General features: G+C 36.8%; 4 protein-coding genes across 10 annotated transcripts in view; 3 read left to right on the plus strand and 1 right to left on the minus strand.

Annotated features, from left to right (window-relative positions):
• The window catches only part of LOC105233638 (rap1 GTPase-activating protein 1), a 314,608-nt gene extending 312,054 nt beyond the window's left edge, over positions 1-2,554 (plus strand). For all 4 annotated transcript variants that reach the window (XM_049446353.1, XM_049446354.1, XM_049446355.1 and 1 more), the window contains 2 exons: positions 1-158; positions 222-2,554. In XM_049446353.1, coding sequence (XP_049302310.1) covers positions 1-158; positions 222-377 — 314 coding nt within the window. In that variant the 3' untranslated portion in view covers positions 378-2,554. The remainder of the gene's footprint in view (positions 159-221) is intronic.
• Positions 1-18,263, minus strand: part of LOC115065854 (techylectin-5A) — a 304,739-nt gene that overhangs the window by 47,164 nt on the left and 239,312 nt on the right. The window contains exons 1-4 of one of the 3 annotated variants that reach the window (XM_049446373.1): positions 6,724-6,888; positions 6,561-6,655; positions 5,879-6,499; positions 5,448-5,771 (exon numbers count right to left, since the gene is read on the minus strand). In XM_049446373.1, the coding sequence (XP_049302330.1) occupies positions 5,636-5,771; positions 5,879-6,499; positions 6,561-6,655; positions 6,724-6,819 (948 nt within the window). In that variant the 5' untranslated portion in view covers positions 6,820-6,888 and the 3' untranslated portion in view covers positions 5,448-5,635. Of the gene's footprint in view, positions 1-5,447; positions 5,772-5,878; positions 6,500-6,560; positions 6,656-6,723; positions 7,402-18,263 lie in introns of those variants that run through there. The other 2 variants (XR_007421373.1, XM_049446371.1) reach the window with 2 other exon arrangements.
• LOC109579265 (techylectin-5A) overlaps positions 8,894-18,263 on the plus strand; it is a 37,154-nt gene continuing 27,784 nt past the window's right edge. The window contains exons 1-5 of one of the 2 annotated variants that reach the window (XM_049446368.1): positions 8,894-9,054; positions 9,125-9,219; positions 9,288-9,380; positions 9,455-10,036; positions 10,107-10,284. In XM_049446368.1, the coding sequence (XP_049302325.1) occupies positions 8,959-9,054; positions 9,125-9,219; positions 9,288-9,380; positions 9,455-10,036; positions 10,107-10,245 (1,005 nt within the window). In that variant the 5' untranslated portion in view covers positions 8,894-8,958 and the 3' untranslated portion in view covers positions 10,246-10,284. Of the gene's footprint in view, positions 9,055-9,124; positions 9,220-9,287; positions 9,381-9,454; positions 10,076-10,106; positions 10,285-18,263 lie in introns of those variants that run through there. The other variant, XM_049446369.1, reaches the window with a different exon arrangement.
• LOC125775770 (ryncolin-2-like) lies at positions 11,194-16,280 on the plus strand. Its single transcript, XM_049446405.1, has 4 exons — positions 11,194-11,408; positions 15,196-15,275; positions 15,348-15,983; positions 16,085-16,280. Exons 1-4 carry the CDS (start codon positions 11,313-11,315, stop codon positions 16,221-16,223), a joined length of 951 nt encoding a protein of 316 aa, XP_049302362.1. The 5' UTR covers positions 11,194-11,312; the 3' UTR covers positions 16,224-16,280.

Below are 18,263 nucleotides of genomic sequence, written 5' to 3' on the forward strand. Positions count from 1 at the left end.
TGTCGTCGACGAAAGCAGCCTGTGCGCTATGTCTGGATGGCTCACAAAGCTTAATGGGCTCGTCGCCGAGCAACGAAACAATTGTGATGGTGGAGAATTTGCGTCAGGAGGTCACACGACTCAAATGCGACAAGCTGGACCTGCTGCGACAGAATGTGGTAAGTGGTATGCATATTTGAACAACAAAACAGTTTAGTAAAACGTTTTCTCTTTATTTGCAGACATGTCAGCGCGATATCAAACGTTTGCGTGAACGCGAACTTTCGCTGCAGGGCGATTTAGCTGCCGCCGGCAAGGAGATACTACGTCTACGCGACCTGCTGAAAGAGTATATGCCCGATTCCGCCACAGCGCCACTATCCATCTCACCAATCTAATGGAGCACGCTTGCTGTGTGTTAGTGCGCACGCGTGTGTGTGTGTTTAGCTGTGTCGGGGTGTGTGTGTGTGTGTAGTTATTGTAAGCGTGTATTTGCTAAGCAAATGCCGTTATAATATGGTGCAAGCAAACGAAATGCATGGGAATCCTTTTGTGCCGTGTCAAACACTCGTCTGGGGAGTTGTGGAGCCGAAGAGCTTGGCTCTTGAAAAAAAAAACATAAAACTAACTGTATTATATGCATGTGGTAAAAGGTGACAGAAGGTGGCCGTAATCAGTTGATTGCGTGACGAAAACGAAATGGGTTAATTCAACACAAACACAAAAAGTTACACCAAAAATTTAATTTAAGTATATTTAAAGCAAAAATATTAATAATATTAAACAACAGCTGTATTTAAAAGTAGGAAAATGTATGCAGAAACTAAAAAAAATCTCATGAACACTCAAGCATTATAGTATATAACACACATATATATATTTATATGTAAGTATATGTTGCACGAAGTAGCCAAGTTGCAGCTTGCAAGTTGCGTTGTTGTATGTAGTGGCATATGCGTCGCATGTGCTCACTAAAACTGACCGTTAGTTAATGCGCCAAACCAATTCGTTAATTTTAGGCACTTTTTGCGCTGCAAACGAAATCTTTTAGATTTATTGTAAACAAAAAAGAAAAACAACAAACACTTTACGATTTACTCTTTGGTCAATTAATGCAATGAAATCATATTAATTTTTTAACTGTAATTTAAAATTTTTTTTTTTTTAATTATTGTTTTTTAATTTTTTTTTATTTTATTTTTTAATTTTTTTTAATTTTATTCACATTTTTTTATTATTAAAAAATAAATGCTGAGAATTAATAGCGTATTTTGCAAATTTTACAAAAAAATAAAAATTAAATTAAAATAAAATTTAAAATATTAAAATAAACATTTAAAATATTAAAATAAAATTTAAAATATTAAAATAAACCATAAAAATCGCGCAAGCAATGATTTATACCAATGAACGAGCGTTTATGTTTACACTGTTTCACTACAAATACAAATATAAGTAATTTTAAGTACATACGTTTTTTTATATAAACACATAAGCATTGAATTATTAAGTTTATTAATTAACAAAAACGATTTCTATTTCACACATACTTACGTTTAAGTTACTAAGTCTAACACGACTCACAGTGCTTAGAGCAAGCTTAAGCACTCGTTTGTGCGCCACTGTAAAGTTAAACGCTATAATTTTACATTTTTAATATAAAACGGCGCTGTAAATATTTTACTATATTTTATTTATATAAATTTAAAGCTAAACTCTTATTTTTTTAAATACGAGAAATAAGTTAGAGGTTAGAGACGTATCGTTACTGCAAGTTGTTAAATTTTAAATAACAACAACAAATATTGTAGTGTCTAAAGCAAAACAAAAAAATAACAGCACATTTGTCTCTGTGTGTGTGTGTGTGGCGTGGCAGGTGCCTTAAGCGTACGCTTCCACGCCACCAACACACAAGCAAACTCAATTAGAAGTTAGCAATTTGAGTCACAAACCATAACGTTGTAGCAAAAGAGTTTAAATACATATTTAGTGCAAAGTAATCATGAAGCATAAAACAAAAAAAAAAAACAAAAAATTACTCACGTTCAAGTTGAAACATTTATATACATGTGTATGTAAACTTATTAAAATTTACCTATTAGTAGCGAGCGTTATTATGCTATAAATACTATATACATATATGTATGTATATATTCATGCATATATCTATTTATGTATATAGTATATAACGGTTTTTTCTCTTTTGGTTTTGTTAAAAGATATTTTTTAATTTTTTTTGTTTGAAGAAATACTAAAATATACATAATATATATACATACATGCAAAAAGAAAAAAGCAGAAATTTGTGTGTTTTGTTAATGAATTGAAATGTACGAGAAAAGTCACAAATCTATGTTATCATTACTTATGTATGTGTGTATGTTCGTGCGGTGTATACTCGCCAACTACTACATCTAAGGTCTAGCAATTCATAATCTACAATATTAAAAAACAAAAACAAAAAAAAAACAACAACAAATCTACAAATGTACTTCTGAGCATTGAATAACATTCAGCACTTACATAAATACTTGAAAATTATTATATGAATAAATGAAATATTATTGAAAAAAAAACACTAAAAATAAATAAATAAAAATGTGTGGTTATTTATGTGTTAGTTAGTGTGAGCACTAACTGCTGGGTATTTCAGAATCTAGAGTGCGTCATAATCAATCACAACAATTTTAATTTTAGTCTTTTTTGAGACAGCTGGTAACCCTACTTTAAAATGACTCCAAATGATGTGCATGTTCCGACACAGAATTAATTTTAACAACATTAGTTGATTACATATTTAAAAAATGTGTCAACCCTATTTTCAACTTCAGGGTTTAAAAATTTATTAAGTTTTATACATTCTTCTTAGTTGGCGTAGACACCACTTAAGCGCTGATACCCGAGTTTACCACACCGCGGTGGTCGTTTTTTCTTTTAACTATTGTTCTTGTAGTAGTGGAAGAGTTCCGCCGAGTTGACAGTCCTTGGGCGGAGAAAAACTCGTGTTCGTTCAGCTCTCGTAGACCCGACTGTCGTGAGACCGCCTCCGAGTTGGAGTATTTTCATCTATACGGACGACAAGACCTAGCCAGCGTAGCCGCTGTCTCTTAATTTGCTGAACCATGTCAATGTCTTCATATATCTTATGCAGCTCTTCGTTCCATCGGCTGCGGCATTCGTCGTGGCCAACGCGCAAAGGACCATAAATCTTCGCAGAGCCATTCTCTCGAACACTTCTAAGGCCGACTCATCATTTTTTGTCATTGCCATGCATCTGCACCATATAGCAGGACGGGAATGATGAGGGACTTGTGGAGTTTGGTCTTTGTTCGTCGAGCGAGGATTTTACTTTTCAATTCCCTCCTCAGTCCGAAGTAGCACCTGTTGGCAAAAGTTTCTGTGCGTTGGATTCCGAGGCTGTTGTTGGTGTTAATGCTGGTTCCAAGATAGACGAAATTATCTACGACTTCAAAGTTATGACTGTCAACAGTGACGTTAGAGCCAAATCGCGAGTGCGACGATTGTTTATTTGATGACAGGAGATATTTCGTCTTGCTCTCGTTCACTACCAAACCCATTAGCTTCGAAAGCAGAACTAACGGCGCGAATGGTTCGACGAATGATTTCAATATCATCGACATACGTTAGGAGCCGTATATTCTTATAAAAGATTGTGCATTCTCTATTAAGATTTGGAGCTCGAACTATTTTCTCCAAGAGTAGATTGAAGAAACGATTGGTGGTCGGTTTGTCTGAAACCTCATTTGGTATCGAACGGCTCGGCAGCTCCTTTTCGTATAGTCAAAAGTAGCTTTGAAGTCGACGAAGAGGTGGTGTGTGTTGATCCTCCTTTCACTCGTATTTTCCAACATTTGGAGCATGGTGATTATATGGTCAGTTGTTGATTTTCGAGGTCTGAAGCCGGTTTGTTGTTCTTCAGACGAGTAATTGCTACTCGAACTTCTCCATGGTCAGGCAATGAGACGTCTGCTCCACCGTCATCGGTTGGGGAATCGGGTTCGTTCTACTGGCGTTGTACGTTAACTGCCATTCAGCAAACTGGAGAAGTGTTCCCTCCATAATTTCAGTATACTCTAGGCATCAGTCACTAGATGACTTCTACAAGAGTATGCTCCGGTCTTGAAACCTTCTGTTAGTCGCCGAATCTTTTCGTAGAATTTCGAGCATTACGCCTGTCGGTTAGCTTGTCAAGCTCTTAATACTCACATATTTCGGCCTCTCTTTTTTTGTTTACAAATACGTCTAGCTTCCCTCTTCAAATCTCGGTATCTAACCCATATCATACGTCTTGTGGGTTACTTTCAGTGGCTTTCAGCTTATTTTCTATTTATGTAATATGCCCTTGTATCAGAAATGCGTGAAATGTCCAAGTCGAAATTTGTGTATAACTAAAATGTCGGTACCCGAAATAATGATTTCCGTTTGGATGCGGGCATTGGTTAGTTAGCTGTTCACAACAAAGGCGGTGTGAGCCGGGGCGTTGTCGTATTGCAACTTTCAATCGGCTGCGATGTCTTGTCGAACTCGATTAACCCTTCGTTTGAGTCTCTTGAGGACTGCCACGTAAAACTTGGCGTTAACGGTTTGTCCAGTAGGAACAAATTCATAGTGGACGATGATTTGATTTGATGGCAAAAAAGACAATGAGCATTATTTGCTCTTTGGATTTGCTTATTCAAAAACAAATTCATTATTTGCCCTTTAAAGTGAATATTTTTTTAGAATAGTTAGAATAATCTGATAATCTGATAGCATTTCGAAGGTAATATCATAATAAGGGTCGTATAGACCCTTAACCCTATCGCTAGAAAATTGAGACAAACGCATTTCAAAAGTTTCTCTTGAGTAAAAAGTAAAATATAGTAAACACTTGTTGCTGAGTTCGGTCACAATAACGGTTCGGCGCGATGTTGCATTATCATCGTGTAAACTCCGTGAATTGTTCTTCCACTATACCGGCTATTTTTGACGGATATTCTTTTGCAAACGCCGCATTACGGCCAAATAGAAGTGCTTATTGACCGTCTGTGCCTCCCGGAAAACTTCATGGTGCACCAAACCACGAATATCGAAAAAAAAATTAGCATGAGGAGTCGGATTTCGCACGATCAAGCATGTCCAAATAGACCTGTTAATGGCATATATCTCGAGCTCTCTTGCCATCTCTCTAACACTTGCCTGACGATTTTCAAGCACCATATTCTTCACTTATTTAATATTTCCATCAGTTGAAGAGGTCGAAGGTTACCCAGAATGAGGCATGTCTTCAACGATCTCTCGACCGTCTTTGAAGGCCTTGCACCACTCGTAGACTTGTGTGTTTGATACAACTAAATCACCTTAAGTCTTTTCCAACATTCGCAGCGATTTGACGTGCGATAGACAAATTCCTTGTTTAATCTTTTTTACACTTATACTGTAGTTTGAAATTAAAAAAAAAACAATAGTCTTGTAAAAAATAAGGTATTAATTATTGCTATATATAGTAAGCAAAGTTTTCTAAAACATTATACTTAAATTAAATTATTAAATTAGTTATTATTTGCCGCCTGGCTCGAATTTGCCCGAAAACCTTGACGTCAGTAATCTTTAAAAACCTTATGGAGCCTAAGGTTTTTAACTGCAAACCGCCAACTCAGTGATACTTCGGTCTTATAGCCATATGCACATATTTGAGGGAGTAGTAATGTCCACGCCAGGCATGCCACACTACGCCTTTGGCATACTGATCCTTCGGAAACTCTCCTCCTAAATACAGACCGTTCAGATTACTGTAAATAAAATGTAATTGGTGAATATTTAAATATGAAATATAACTTTATTTGACAACTTCATGTGATAGATAATTATTCGTAGCTATGATAAAAACGTGTATTACCTGGCATGACATTTCTGATACCACCAAGCGCCCGTATATAGTACCGCACAGTTATCACTATTTTTGTCGTTATGACTATCTTTAGTGGTGAATTTTTCGCCGCGATGGGCAGAGAACGAGTCACCGGCCGTGCCTGAATATTGTCCAAGCGCAATTAACTCATACTTATCCTGAGCATTGCCAATAGCGAAACTCTCGTACTTAGCAACACGTTTTTCATTTTGGAAATCTTCTAATTGAAACCACAGCTCATGAGAACGCGAATGAGTCAATGCATGTATTTTATCCAAGCCGAGAAAGAAATTGGCATTCAAATCGCCGAAACCACGCTCATACTCAACCCACTCGCGATAGAAGTCGGTGTCGTTGCTTTGTCGACGTTGAATTATAGTCCATGGTTCACCGCCATTGGAATCACGTAGACAATAAACATGGAAGGGGTGATGAAAGAATTCAGGCAAGTAAAGTTCATAAACACCACTCTCCGCATATTTCTCGTTTTCTTGACGCATCGCTTCGGTACACGATGTTGGTTTCTTGGTGGCAGGTGGCGCTAATTCCTGATTCTTCTTTACTTCACGTATTAGTTGCTCTTTTATTGCCATTAATTCGCTTTGCATACTAATGAAGAAAAAAATATTGTAAAATCTTATTAATACTCAATAAGGTAAAAATAGATTACCGCAGATTATAATTTTCTAATTTGAGGCTCAAAAGCTCCACCTTGTTGACCGCGCTCTTCAATAAATCATCATCACAAAGATATGTGAGAAATGGCTAAATGGAAACCACGCAAAATTTATTTAAAATGAGTTAATTCTAATAAATATATAAATGGTAAATACCGCTACATTGGCGCTACTTTGAATGGGTGCCGCACAATTCCCCGAATACAAAAGATGCCCACACAGAAGGGACAAGAATATCAAACGCTGCGCCATTCTCCACGATTTCAGTCAAACTGAATGCGAAATTGATGGCTGTGTTCGTAAATACTCGCTTTTGAGTGAAGAATTGCCTTGTTTTTATAAATTAGTTACTCGACTGAGGCGGTGATTTTGTTATCAATTCTTTGTGCGTATGCTTGTACACTCATTCGTCGGGGATTTTTATTTAAAGAGCGGAATCAATCTTATATTATTATATTAGCACTGAAGTGGTACTTTGCAATTGCCGGAAGTGCAGTCTTCGGTACATTATCGATGTGTAGGTATGCTCTCAAATACTTAGGAAACGGCTGAAATACGAGGACGGTGCGATTTGTTATAGGTTTTTCTAGGGATTTTAGAAAATTGGGAAAAGAACAATATAATAAGAAACTCGATTCTAGTTTTTGGAAGCGAAATGGCGCAGTGAAATCAAAAATGTTGCTGTATAGAGTACAGACTCGGCTCGAGTTTAAATGTGGAAGCACATCGTTTGTAGGTAACATCTAGGTGATTTGAAAATGAAGTACCACTGATTGAAGAGGCGCCACTTAGCAAAGGCAGTAGGTAAGCAAAGACATCTAGAGTTATATCCTGCATGAAATCTTTTACATACAAGAACTTTCGTCGCAATGGGTGCCGTGTTTGTTCACTTCGGACAACAAGCGCAGATGTGAGAACTCTTCATAGTAGTGATTGACCTTAGCAAAACGCAATGTAAAGAAATTTTTGAGTGCTTTCATGATTGTCAACGTATAAATGAATGGTAGAAATCGGAGACGAACTCATAATCAATACAGTGGTTTTGACTGGAATGAGGAAATTATCGCCGCCACTGACTTCTACCTCGCAGTAATTATTCACCATACCATCGCATTACCTAAGACAAACTTCTGTGAAATCCATTATTTGTGCTTTGAAGTGAATATTTTTTGAGAATAGTTAGAATAATTCGAAAACTTGTTAGCTTTTCGAAGTTAATATCATAAATCCTTATCCCTCTTGCCAGAATGCTGAGACAGTTGCGTTATAAAAGCTGCTCTTCAGGCGAATTTTTTACATAAGTTGAATGCATAAGATCTTTCTAAACAAGCTTCCCTGGCGTTGTCCTGGTGGAACACAATTCCTTTCGTTTGCCCAAAGCCGGCGGCTTTTTGGCGATTTCGAAGTTTGGTCGTAGGAGTCGTAGTTGATTTGCCCCTGCCTATCTTATCAAACCCATAACAGAACCTTCCTGCCCATTAATCTTGCTTCACCTACTGATCCGGATTAACTGCATTAATCGGAAATGGAAGACGAATTCATAGTCAACTTAACTGTTTTAATTCAGGAGTTAATGAAGATAACCACCAAGATCGAGCGATCGCAACCGTCTTCCTGTGCGGATATGTAATATGTCTAAAGTCTTTGCGGGCAGTCCCTTCGATTTAGGCCTTCGGGGCAAAATTTCACGCGTGTCATTCGTCAGTTACAAGTCGAAATGCTCAAAGAGTCATCGCAAATTGAACTCAATGCATGGACCATCCGATACGTAGCCGCGGCCAACTTTTCTTTTGCGAAATATTTCATGTAGTAACTGAAGGAAATACTGATTCAGTTATTTCGAGCATCTTCATGCAGCGAACAACGCGCTTTTTTCACGTCATCCACCAACATTTAAATCCGTGACACCAACAAAACTTAAAGTTAAACAATGGATCGGCGTTCTAAGCTGTTCAAATGAAATTCCTGATAATATCGACTTCTTAACATAACCTTACCAAACCGCAGTCACGTACGACTGGAATACATAAGTCTATAACATATACAGCAGTGTTGTCATAGGGCAGTGAGGCTCAGCGGGTTATTGAACCGTCTCGTATTTCAGCTGTTTTCTAATTATTTGATAGCATACTTACACATCGATAATGCACCGAAAGTACACTTCCGGCAATTGCGAAGTACCACTTCAGTGCTAATATAAGATTGATCCCACTCTTACAATAAAAATCCCCGACGAATAAGTGTATAAGTATACGTACAAAGAATTGATAACAAAATCACCGCCTCAGTCGAGTAATTAATTTATAAAAACAAGGCAATTCTTCACTCAAAAGTGAGTATTTATGAACACAGTCATCAATTTCGCATTCAGTTTGACTGAAATTGTGGAGAATGGCGCATCGTTTGATATTCTTGTCCCTTCTGTGTGGGCATCTTTTGTATTCAGGGAATTGTTCAGCACCTATTCAAAGTAGTGCCAATGTAGCGGTATTTATCCTTAATATTTTTAATAAAACAAATTCATTTTAAATTTTATATTACTGTGCAATTCATTTAGCCATTTCTCACCTATCTTTGTGACGATGATTTATTGAAGAGCGCGGTCAACAAGGTAGAGCATTTGAGCTTGAAATTGGAGAATTATAATCTGCGGTAAGCTATTTTTAACTTATTGAGTATTAATAAAACCTAACAATTATTTTTTTTTTTTTATTTCTTAGTATGCAAAGTGAATTAATGGCAATGAAAGAGCAGCTTCTTCGTGAGGTGAAAACAAATCTCGAATTGTTAGATTCGAAAATTACAATGAAGTGGTAAGCAGCTAATACGAGTATTTATTTCAAAATTTCTAAAAATTCGTACAAACGAAAAACTCTTTAAACTCTAGTAATGAAGCCAGCAAAAATGTGGTTGCAGCGCCCCCTCCAACTAAGAAACCAACCTCTTGTACCGAAGCGATGGGTCAAGAAAACGGAAAATATGCAGAGAGTGGTGTTTATGAACTTTACTTGCCGGACTTCCTTCATCACGCCTTCCATGTTTATTGTCTACGTGATCCCAATGGCGGTGAACCATGGACTATAATTCAACGTCGACAAAGCAACGACACCGACTTCTATCGTGGGTGGTTCGAGTATGAACACGGTTTCGGCGATTTGAATGCCAATTTTTTCCTCGGCTTGGATAAAATACATGCCCTGACGAATTCGCAAACACATGAGCTTTGGTTTGAATTAGAAGATTTTCAAAATGAGAAACGTGTTGCTAAGTACGAGAGTTTCGCTATAGGCAATGCTCACGATAAATATGAGTTAAGTGTGCTTGGACAATATTCAGGCACGGCCGGTGACTCGTTCACTACTCATCGCGGCGAAAAATTCACAACTAAAGATAGTCATAACGACAAAGATGCTAGCAACTGCGCGGTGCAATATTCAGGAGCTTGGTGGTATAAGAAATGTCATGCCAGGTAAAATAACCGTTATCTAGATATCAAGTTTCACGTAAGGTTCTCATATTAATTTATGTATCATTTACAGCAATCTTAACGGTTTGTATTTAGGAGGAGAATTTCCAAAAGATCAGTTTGCCAAAGGTGTTGTGTGGCAAGCTTGGCGTGGATATTATTACTCACTCAAATATGTACATATGGCTATAAGACCAAAGCATTATTATTGAAATATATTTTTAGTAAATGAAACTTGGTCATATACTGGATTTTACGTTTTTGGCTTGAATGTTTTTCAAAAGGCGTCTTGAGTTTTTTATGGAACACTTTGTGCTTGGTAAACTTTTATCTGTAGGAGGTATACGTAACTTCTTTTAAAAAGAATATGGCTAAATTGAAGATATTCCTCACAATTTCCGAAGGGGTTTTTAAGACGTCTGAAAATGAAAAGGCTTGTATCCAATGAGTAGTTTTAATATTGAGTTAATATGCTAGCTCAGACTTGATGCAAGTGAGGGATGACGACGGCCTTACCCCACGATGGCTAAACGCACATGAAACAAAACACGCATTGATCAGTGCACCAAATAATGGATGATTTTTGCAAATATTGACTGCCTCCTGTCGGGTTCTAGGTCGACCTTTGGCGTACTTTGGGTCTGGCATCTGGTTGGTCTGCGACTCCACATTGAACTGACAAAGTTTCACTTCTACTCGCATTTGGGTTTAAACTACAACCACCACGATTAGGTTGGTGCAAACTCCAAAGGCCCCTGCTTCCATGGTACCTATATTAAGTCTCCGGTCAGACTTCATGGCCGAAATTACTACCAGTTGAGTCTCCATACAGTTCTGGACTGAAACTCGGAGAACATCTTTATCTCCTAACAATATTTGGTATTGCCAAAAACAGATAAAAGTGGTTTAATACTACCTCCATTACCCGTTTAACGTAAGATATCTTAAAAAAATTAAATGAGCGTATAATATTGGCTATACTATAGTTTAATATCAAAAATATTTCAAACTGTTCCACGAATTACCCAAAGTCCAATACAATATACTACACATGTGTAATGTATACTAAATAAATATAATATTATATAATATCGTGTAATATACTATAAATAAATTCAATATTGATAGGAAATATGCTTTCTCACATCTGATGCATCTCTGCTGCATGTGTAAGTGATTTCTTATCTCAGGTTTAACTGAGTCCGAATAACATTTGGTTCGCTGCCTTCCTCACACGCCTGGAATACGTTAACTCTCAGTCAAGTTACAGTCATAGAAAATGGCGCTTCGTTTTCAATATTTGTGCGCAATATTTGGACATATTTTGTATAATGTGAATTGTAGCGTTTCTTTACAAATCGATTCCCAACCTGTGGTAATTATTAATGAACATAAGTTGAGTGTTCTAGTTGTAATGAACAAAATCGATCTATTTTCCTGGCAAATGTTAGTTAAGATAGTAATGTAATGTATATTTTTTTTCTCCATTTCCATCATTCTTGATACACATATAAAAAAGGTGATGTAAAAAATATGGATTTAATTTTACAAAAGTAAATAAAATTATAAAAAATATATTATTTATATTAAAGTTAAACAGCGAGATAAAGGAATGAAATCAAGTATGAATGTGACTCTAAAATTTATAATCCGATCTGTTTTAGAAAAGAGAAAATCGGTTATTAATTTCGCTAATTATAGAATACTAGTGGACCCGTCCACGCTGCACTGTGGCTGATACATAGATTATACCATTACTACCATCTGGATTATAACAATTAGTTAATGAGATATAGCATTTTTGTAAACCAACTTGTGTTAGTTTACAAAAAATGGATCATAGAGCATTTCGTGTGTTAATAAATCATTACTTTTTGGAGGAAAATACTGTTGAATTTGTGCTGAGGGAAACCCACCGTTGAAAATATATTTGCTAACCTGGAAACAGGCGAAATGAACACCGAGGGCAACGATGCCCTAAAGAGACGAAAGCTCTGTGCAAAGTAGGTGCCTCGCAAGTTCACAATCTAGCAACGATTCTGATAACTGATTCTGAGAAGTGCTTGAGTGCTCTTTAATCGAAATAAACCCGAATTTTTGCGTCCGTGTGTGATAATGGAAACATAGCGCCATCATTTCCCACTGGAGTCCAATCGACAGTCATTCTAGTGGACTGCACATGATGAAGCGTTTCTCAGGCGTGGAAAGACGAAAAAGTCGGCTGGAAAGGTTATGGCATCAGTCTTTTGGAATACACGTGGTATAAATACATACTCAACGGCTAATTACTGAGCCAGTTATACTCTATTTCACTGCGTATTTGGTTGCTGTTCTTTTCTACTATTTTAAATTGTAGCAATTGTATTATTTTTGAGGAAGAATCTGTTTAAAATGTACGTCTATATTCACAAGATTCCTACAAACATGAATTTTTGACAAACGCCTATAATTTGAAATATAATTTTTATATTTTTGAGTTGTATTGAATTTTGAAATAAAGAGATGAAAAATCCTTACCCTGGTTCTGAACTACTTATCCACCAATTTTCAGCCAAATTGATTCAGCCGTTCTTGTTATAAATGGTGTAACTAACACAACTTTCTTTTATATATGAATATAGATCTCATGCAAACGCGGCATTCTTTTCAAAGTTTTTCAGGCACCACGAGATACGAGGTGTGTTCAAAAAGTATCGGGAATTTTGTGTTTTTTCAAAAGTTATTTATTTATTCATGAATATCTATTTTGTCCCCTTCAAAGTAATCCCCATGAGATATTATACACTTGTGCCAACGGTTTTTCCAATCTTCGAAGCACTTCAAAAAATCATTTTTTTTATCTTCTTCAGCTCCTCCTTCGATGCCGTCTTTATCTCGTCAAGAGAAGCGTAACGTCGTCCTTTCATGGGCCTCTTCAATTTAGGGAACAAGAAAAAGTCACAGGGGGCCAGATCTGGGGAATACGGTGGCTGCGCCATCATTAGTGTGTTGTTTTTGGCCAATTTTTGTTCTTCCACAAATCCGGGCGTTTCTGGCGGATTGCTTCGCGCAAATTGCGCATAACTTGCAAGTAATATTCCTTATTGACCGTTCTTCCCTATGGCAAGAACTCATGATGCACCACGCCCCTGCAATCGAAGAAAACTGTCAGCAAACCGTCGCGATACTCTTTGAACACACCTCGTATATGTATATAAATGGTTTGCTGTTTATTCATAAGTCACCATATCTCTGTGAAATTTCTTACAGTATGTAGAGAGAATATAATATAAGTTAGGAATTTTTACTCAAGTAATGAAGCCAAACAGATACCAAATTTTGTATCCTCGGAAAATTAATACGCCTGTATCAACTGACTTTGAGCAATACCAAAAGCTCCGTCAGGATCGGCAAAGGCGTCTCCGAGCCGTTCGATGACACACGAGGTTTCAGACAAGGCGACTCCTTATCGTGCGACTTTTTAATCTACTCCTGGAGAAAATAATTCGAGTTGCAGAACTAAATAGACACGGTTGGTACATTCTATAAGAGTGTATAGGTGCTGGTGTACGCCGATGATATTGATATAATTGGCCTCATCATCCGCGACGTTAGTTCTGCTTCTTCCAGATTTTTTCCAGAAGCGAAATATCTCCTGTCATCAAACAAACAGTCGTCATACTCGCGACTTGGCCGCCGCGTCACCGTTGACAGCCATATCTGCGAAGTCGTAGTTTCGTCTATCTGTACGAGATATACGACGACATTGACATAGATCAGAGTGGTGTGCGTAGTATGTGTAACTTTGTGGTGCTGGAGGAATCATCACCGTTCTCAGAAATATAAACATATCTATTTATATGTATTACAGAAAATAATTACGACAAAGACGTGATGGGGAATTCCTGGCGTCGGTATAACTATTCTCTCAAATCCATACATATAGCTATAAGACCAAAGTATTATTATTGAAATATTTTTCATAATACGTATACATACAATTTAATTACATATACTATATATCGCTCATTTACTGCAAGACCGGCATAAGTCAAAAAAATCGATTCGCCAGAAAACGCGTTTAAAGTTTTCAACTGACTCCAACCTTACACGGAAAACAGGAAATATATTCTCTTCTCAAGCGGAGCATATAAGAGGTATTCATATGAATTTTTCACTTAACATGAAGTATGATATAACGAACAATTCTGCAGCATTAACTCAGAAATCACGTTTTTTGATTTATGCCGGTCTTGCAGCAAATGAGCGATATGTATTTGCTTATCATGACTTGACTGTGGCTGTTGTTTTTAAAACAACGAAACGGGCGAATTACATTATTAGGGACTTATGAGAGAACGTTCTCTCGATCAGGTGCAAATCATACTGATAAAAAAATCATACTGCATGAACGCATCTTGAGGTCTGCGAAGTAAGAGGCTGTGGCGGCGATACTTTCCTCATTCGAGCCAAATCAACTATCAATTGATTCCAAGTTTCGTTGACAATCACGAAACCAATCAAACCCTTCTTCACACTGCAATTGAACAAGGTCAATCACTACTAAGAAGAGTCCTCACATCAGCGCTTAATGTCCAAAATGAGCACAAACGGCACCCGTTGCGAAGATAACTCTCGTATGGAAAGGCCTTCATGCAGTATATAACTCCAGCGGTTCGAGCGGTCCTTCGGATACCTACTGCCTTTGCTATATGGCGCAGCTTCACTCAGCGGTATACTTCGTTTTCAGATCACCTAGGCATCATCAATAACCGACGTGCGACCATTTAAACTCGACGAATCCCCGACGAATAAGAATATGTACATAGATTTGATAACCAAAACACCGCCTCGGGCAAATAATCTATATACATATATAAAAAAGTCGTGTTAGTTACACTATTTATAACTCAAAATATTTGACTAAAAATAAGTGGGGTGGTCGCTTAGAATCACGAGGCGGACATAGAATATTTTCTATTTCTTTATATTCAAAGTCAATACAATATTTAAATACCAAAATTATACTTCAAATCATAAGCATTCTGTGTGGGCATCTTTAATACTCAGGGAAGTGTTCGCCACCTATTCAAAGTAGCGCAAATGTAGCGGTATTTGTCTTCTTTTTAAAGTTAATAAAATAAATTAATTTTAATTTTTATATTCTTGTGCAATTCATTTAGCTCACTTTTCTTTGTGATGATGAGTTATTGAAGAGCGCGGTCAACAAGGTGGAGGAGCTCTTGAGCCTCAAATTAGAGAGGTATAATCTGCAGTAATATATTTTTGTATTATAGAGCATTAGTAAGACTTAACGGTATTTTTTATTCCTTAGTATGCAAAGCGAATTAAAGACAATGAAAGAAATTATACGTGAAATAAAGAAGAATCAGGAAGCAGCGCCACCTGCAACCAAGAAACCAGCATCGTGTAAAGAAGCGATGCGTCAAGAAAACGGGAAATATGCGAAGAGTGGCGTTTATGAACTTTATCTGCCAGAATTCCTTCAACACCCTTTCAATGTTTATTGTCTTCGTGATCCTGATGGCGGTGAACCCTGGTCTATAATTCAGCGTCGTCAAAGCAACGACACCGACTTCTATCGTGGGTGGATCGAGTATGAACACGGTTTCGGCGATTTGAATGCCAATTTCTTTCTCGGCTTGGATAAAATACATGCATTGACTCATTCGCGATCTCATGAGCTGTGGTTTCAATTAGAAGATTTTCAAAATGAGAAACGTGTTGCTAAGTACGAGAGTTTCGCTATAGGCAATGCTCAGGATAAGTATGAGTTAATTGCGCTTGGACAATATTCAGGCACGGCTGGTGATTCGTTCTCTGATCATCTCGGAGAAAAATTCACCACTAAAGATAGTGATAACGACAAAAGTATTGATAACGACAAAAGTAAGGTTAACTGTGCGGTGACATATAAGGGTGCTTGGTGGTATAAGCATTGTCATTACAGGTAATAAACGTTCATTCAATGAATGAATATCTATCATATGGAGTTTTCAAATAAAATTATGTTTAAAATTAAATTATTTACCTCTTTTATTATACTTACAGCAATCTAAACGGTTTATATTTAGGAGGAGAATATCCAAAAAGTCAGGAAGGCAGAGGCGTGGTTTGGGGTAACTGGCGTGGAGCTTACTACTCTCTCAAATATGTACATATGGCTATAAGACCAAAGTATTATTACTGAGATGGTGGTTTGCTATTGAAAACCTTAGCCTCCGTAAAATGTTAAACATTACTGACGTTAAAACTATTGAAACTAATTTAACTTAGCATAATGTTTTGTAAAACTTTGCATATTCTTTTTAGCAACAAATAATACATTATTTGAAAAAAGACTGTTTCTTTTATTTCTAAAAACAGTATACGGAATGAAAGTAATCTCGGATTATTTGAATTCCAGAAGAAAACAATCGTTTCATAATATGAATATTGTGACAAAAAAATATCAAGAAATTTGTATGAAATTCTCCGGTTAAACCATATTTCAAGAAAATATAATTTGCTAAGTCGATAGGACTGTCTGTAATTACTATGCTAAATATGTACACGATCTGCCAACCAGCTCAGTGTGATCAGATAGTATTCACTATAATAAACATTCTCTGAAATTTTGAAGTCGAAATTCAAATAATTATGGTCGCTACAGCTTTTTTTGTAGAAAGGGAACAGAGTGGGGAACAGAGCAACTTCAATCTTTAAACGTGTTTTTTCAGAATGGTGTTTTTCGAAACGGTTTCCACTCTCAAAGGAAGAGTTGTAAAGATATCTGGTTCCAATTTGGAGAAAACAGTTTTGAAACAATTTTTTCTTTTTCTAAGTAAAACTGTCAAAAAGGGCAAAATTCGATGTTTTTTGTTCAAACCGTCGCCATTTTGTCAAATTTCTTTTTGAAATTTTTATTTTAGATCAAAATTACGGCCGCAATCGTGGACGTCGTACAGAACATTTTTTTTACGCATAATTTCAACAATTTATTTAACGGTTATACACCCAATAAATAAACATAAAAAATCACTTTGTATTCATCATTAATGACTTTATTTATAAAAAAAAAATCGGATTGATTAATTAATTCCAACATTAAAAACAAAATCGCGAAAACCAGTAATTTTACGGAGTGTAACACTGAGGCGATCCCTTAAGACGGTACATCTCTGTAGTGCGTTGCGATTTTTACAATGGATAAAAATAAATGCGAAATCGTTGCAAATGTTAGGAAAGACTTTAGGTGATTTAGTTTTATCAAAAACACAAGGCTATGAGTGATACCAAGCCTTCAAAGACGGATCGTTGAAGACTTGCCTCGTTCTGGACGACCTTCGCCCTCTTCAGCTGATGAAAATAATAAAAAGGTGAAGAATATGGTGATTGAAAATCGTCAGGCAAGTGCTAGAGAGATGGTGGATATTTTGGGTATGAAACGCGTTCGTGCTTGCCTCGTCCGGATATAGCCGCAACCACGCGGCAAATTATTTAATTTCTCCAAATGATACCGATTTGTCGATACAAAAATCTATTGCCGGATCATAGGAGCACTGCGTCTGCGGAATCGCTCAATTTTATTTTGTCGTATCCGCTGTTGTTGTGTTTGATGTGCACGAACTCGTTTCTTCTAAGTCTATTTACTTCATTGTCACTCACTTAAAAACGTAATTCTGACATAGAAGTATGACTATTTTCTTGATTTGTCTCTCTCTGGTTTTCAGAATGGCTGGAACGAGTTAATATCGTTTACACGATATGAGTTCAAGAATTTAAACAATTTTATTTATACGCCGAAATGCGTGCCTTTATTGATATTCTTAAGAACTAAATTTTAATATAAGATCTTACAGCTATTTATACTAATGAAATGCGGCTGCTGTTATCTGCATGCGACTTCTTTGTTGTAATTCGATATCTGCTATCTTGCTATTACTTGAGATGCGGAGTTGGTTATCGCAGTGGATTATTCCATTGCCAGATGTTTGTTGTTTACATGTTGAGAATGCCTTTCTAGATAATGCATGTTCATTTCTATTGTTCGACTGATAGTGCATGTCAAAGCGAGTTCTATCGGTTTACATACATAGTTCGCCTTTGTTCGGAATGTATATTAGGAGATAAGATGTATGTGAGTGTGTGTGACCCGGAGCGAGGCTATGTCGTTAACTCCCCTCCTTCTTAAAACGGAGCGTCCTCGCTATGCTGCTACAGATTGTTGTTGTTGAAGACGATTCAATTC

The sequence above is a fragment of the Bactrocera dorsalis genome, chromosome 1 (assembly GCF_023373825.1).
Source record: "Bactrocera dorsalis isolate Fly_Bdor chromosome 1, ASM2337382v1, whole genome shotgun sequence".
Classification (NCBI taxonomy): Eukaryota; Metazoa; Arthropoda; class Insecta; order Diptera; family Tephritidae; genus Bactrocera; species Bactrocera dorsalis.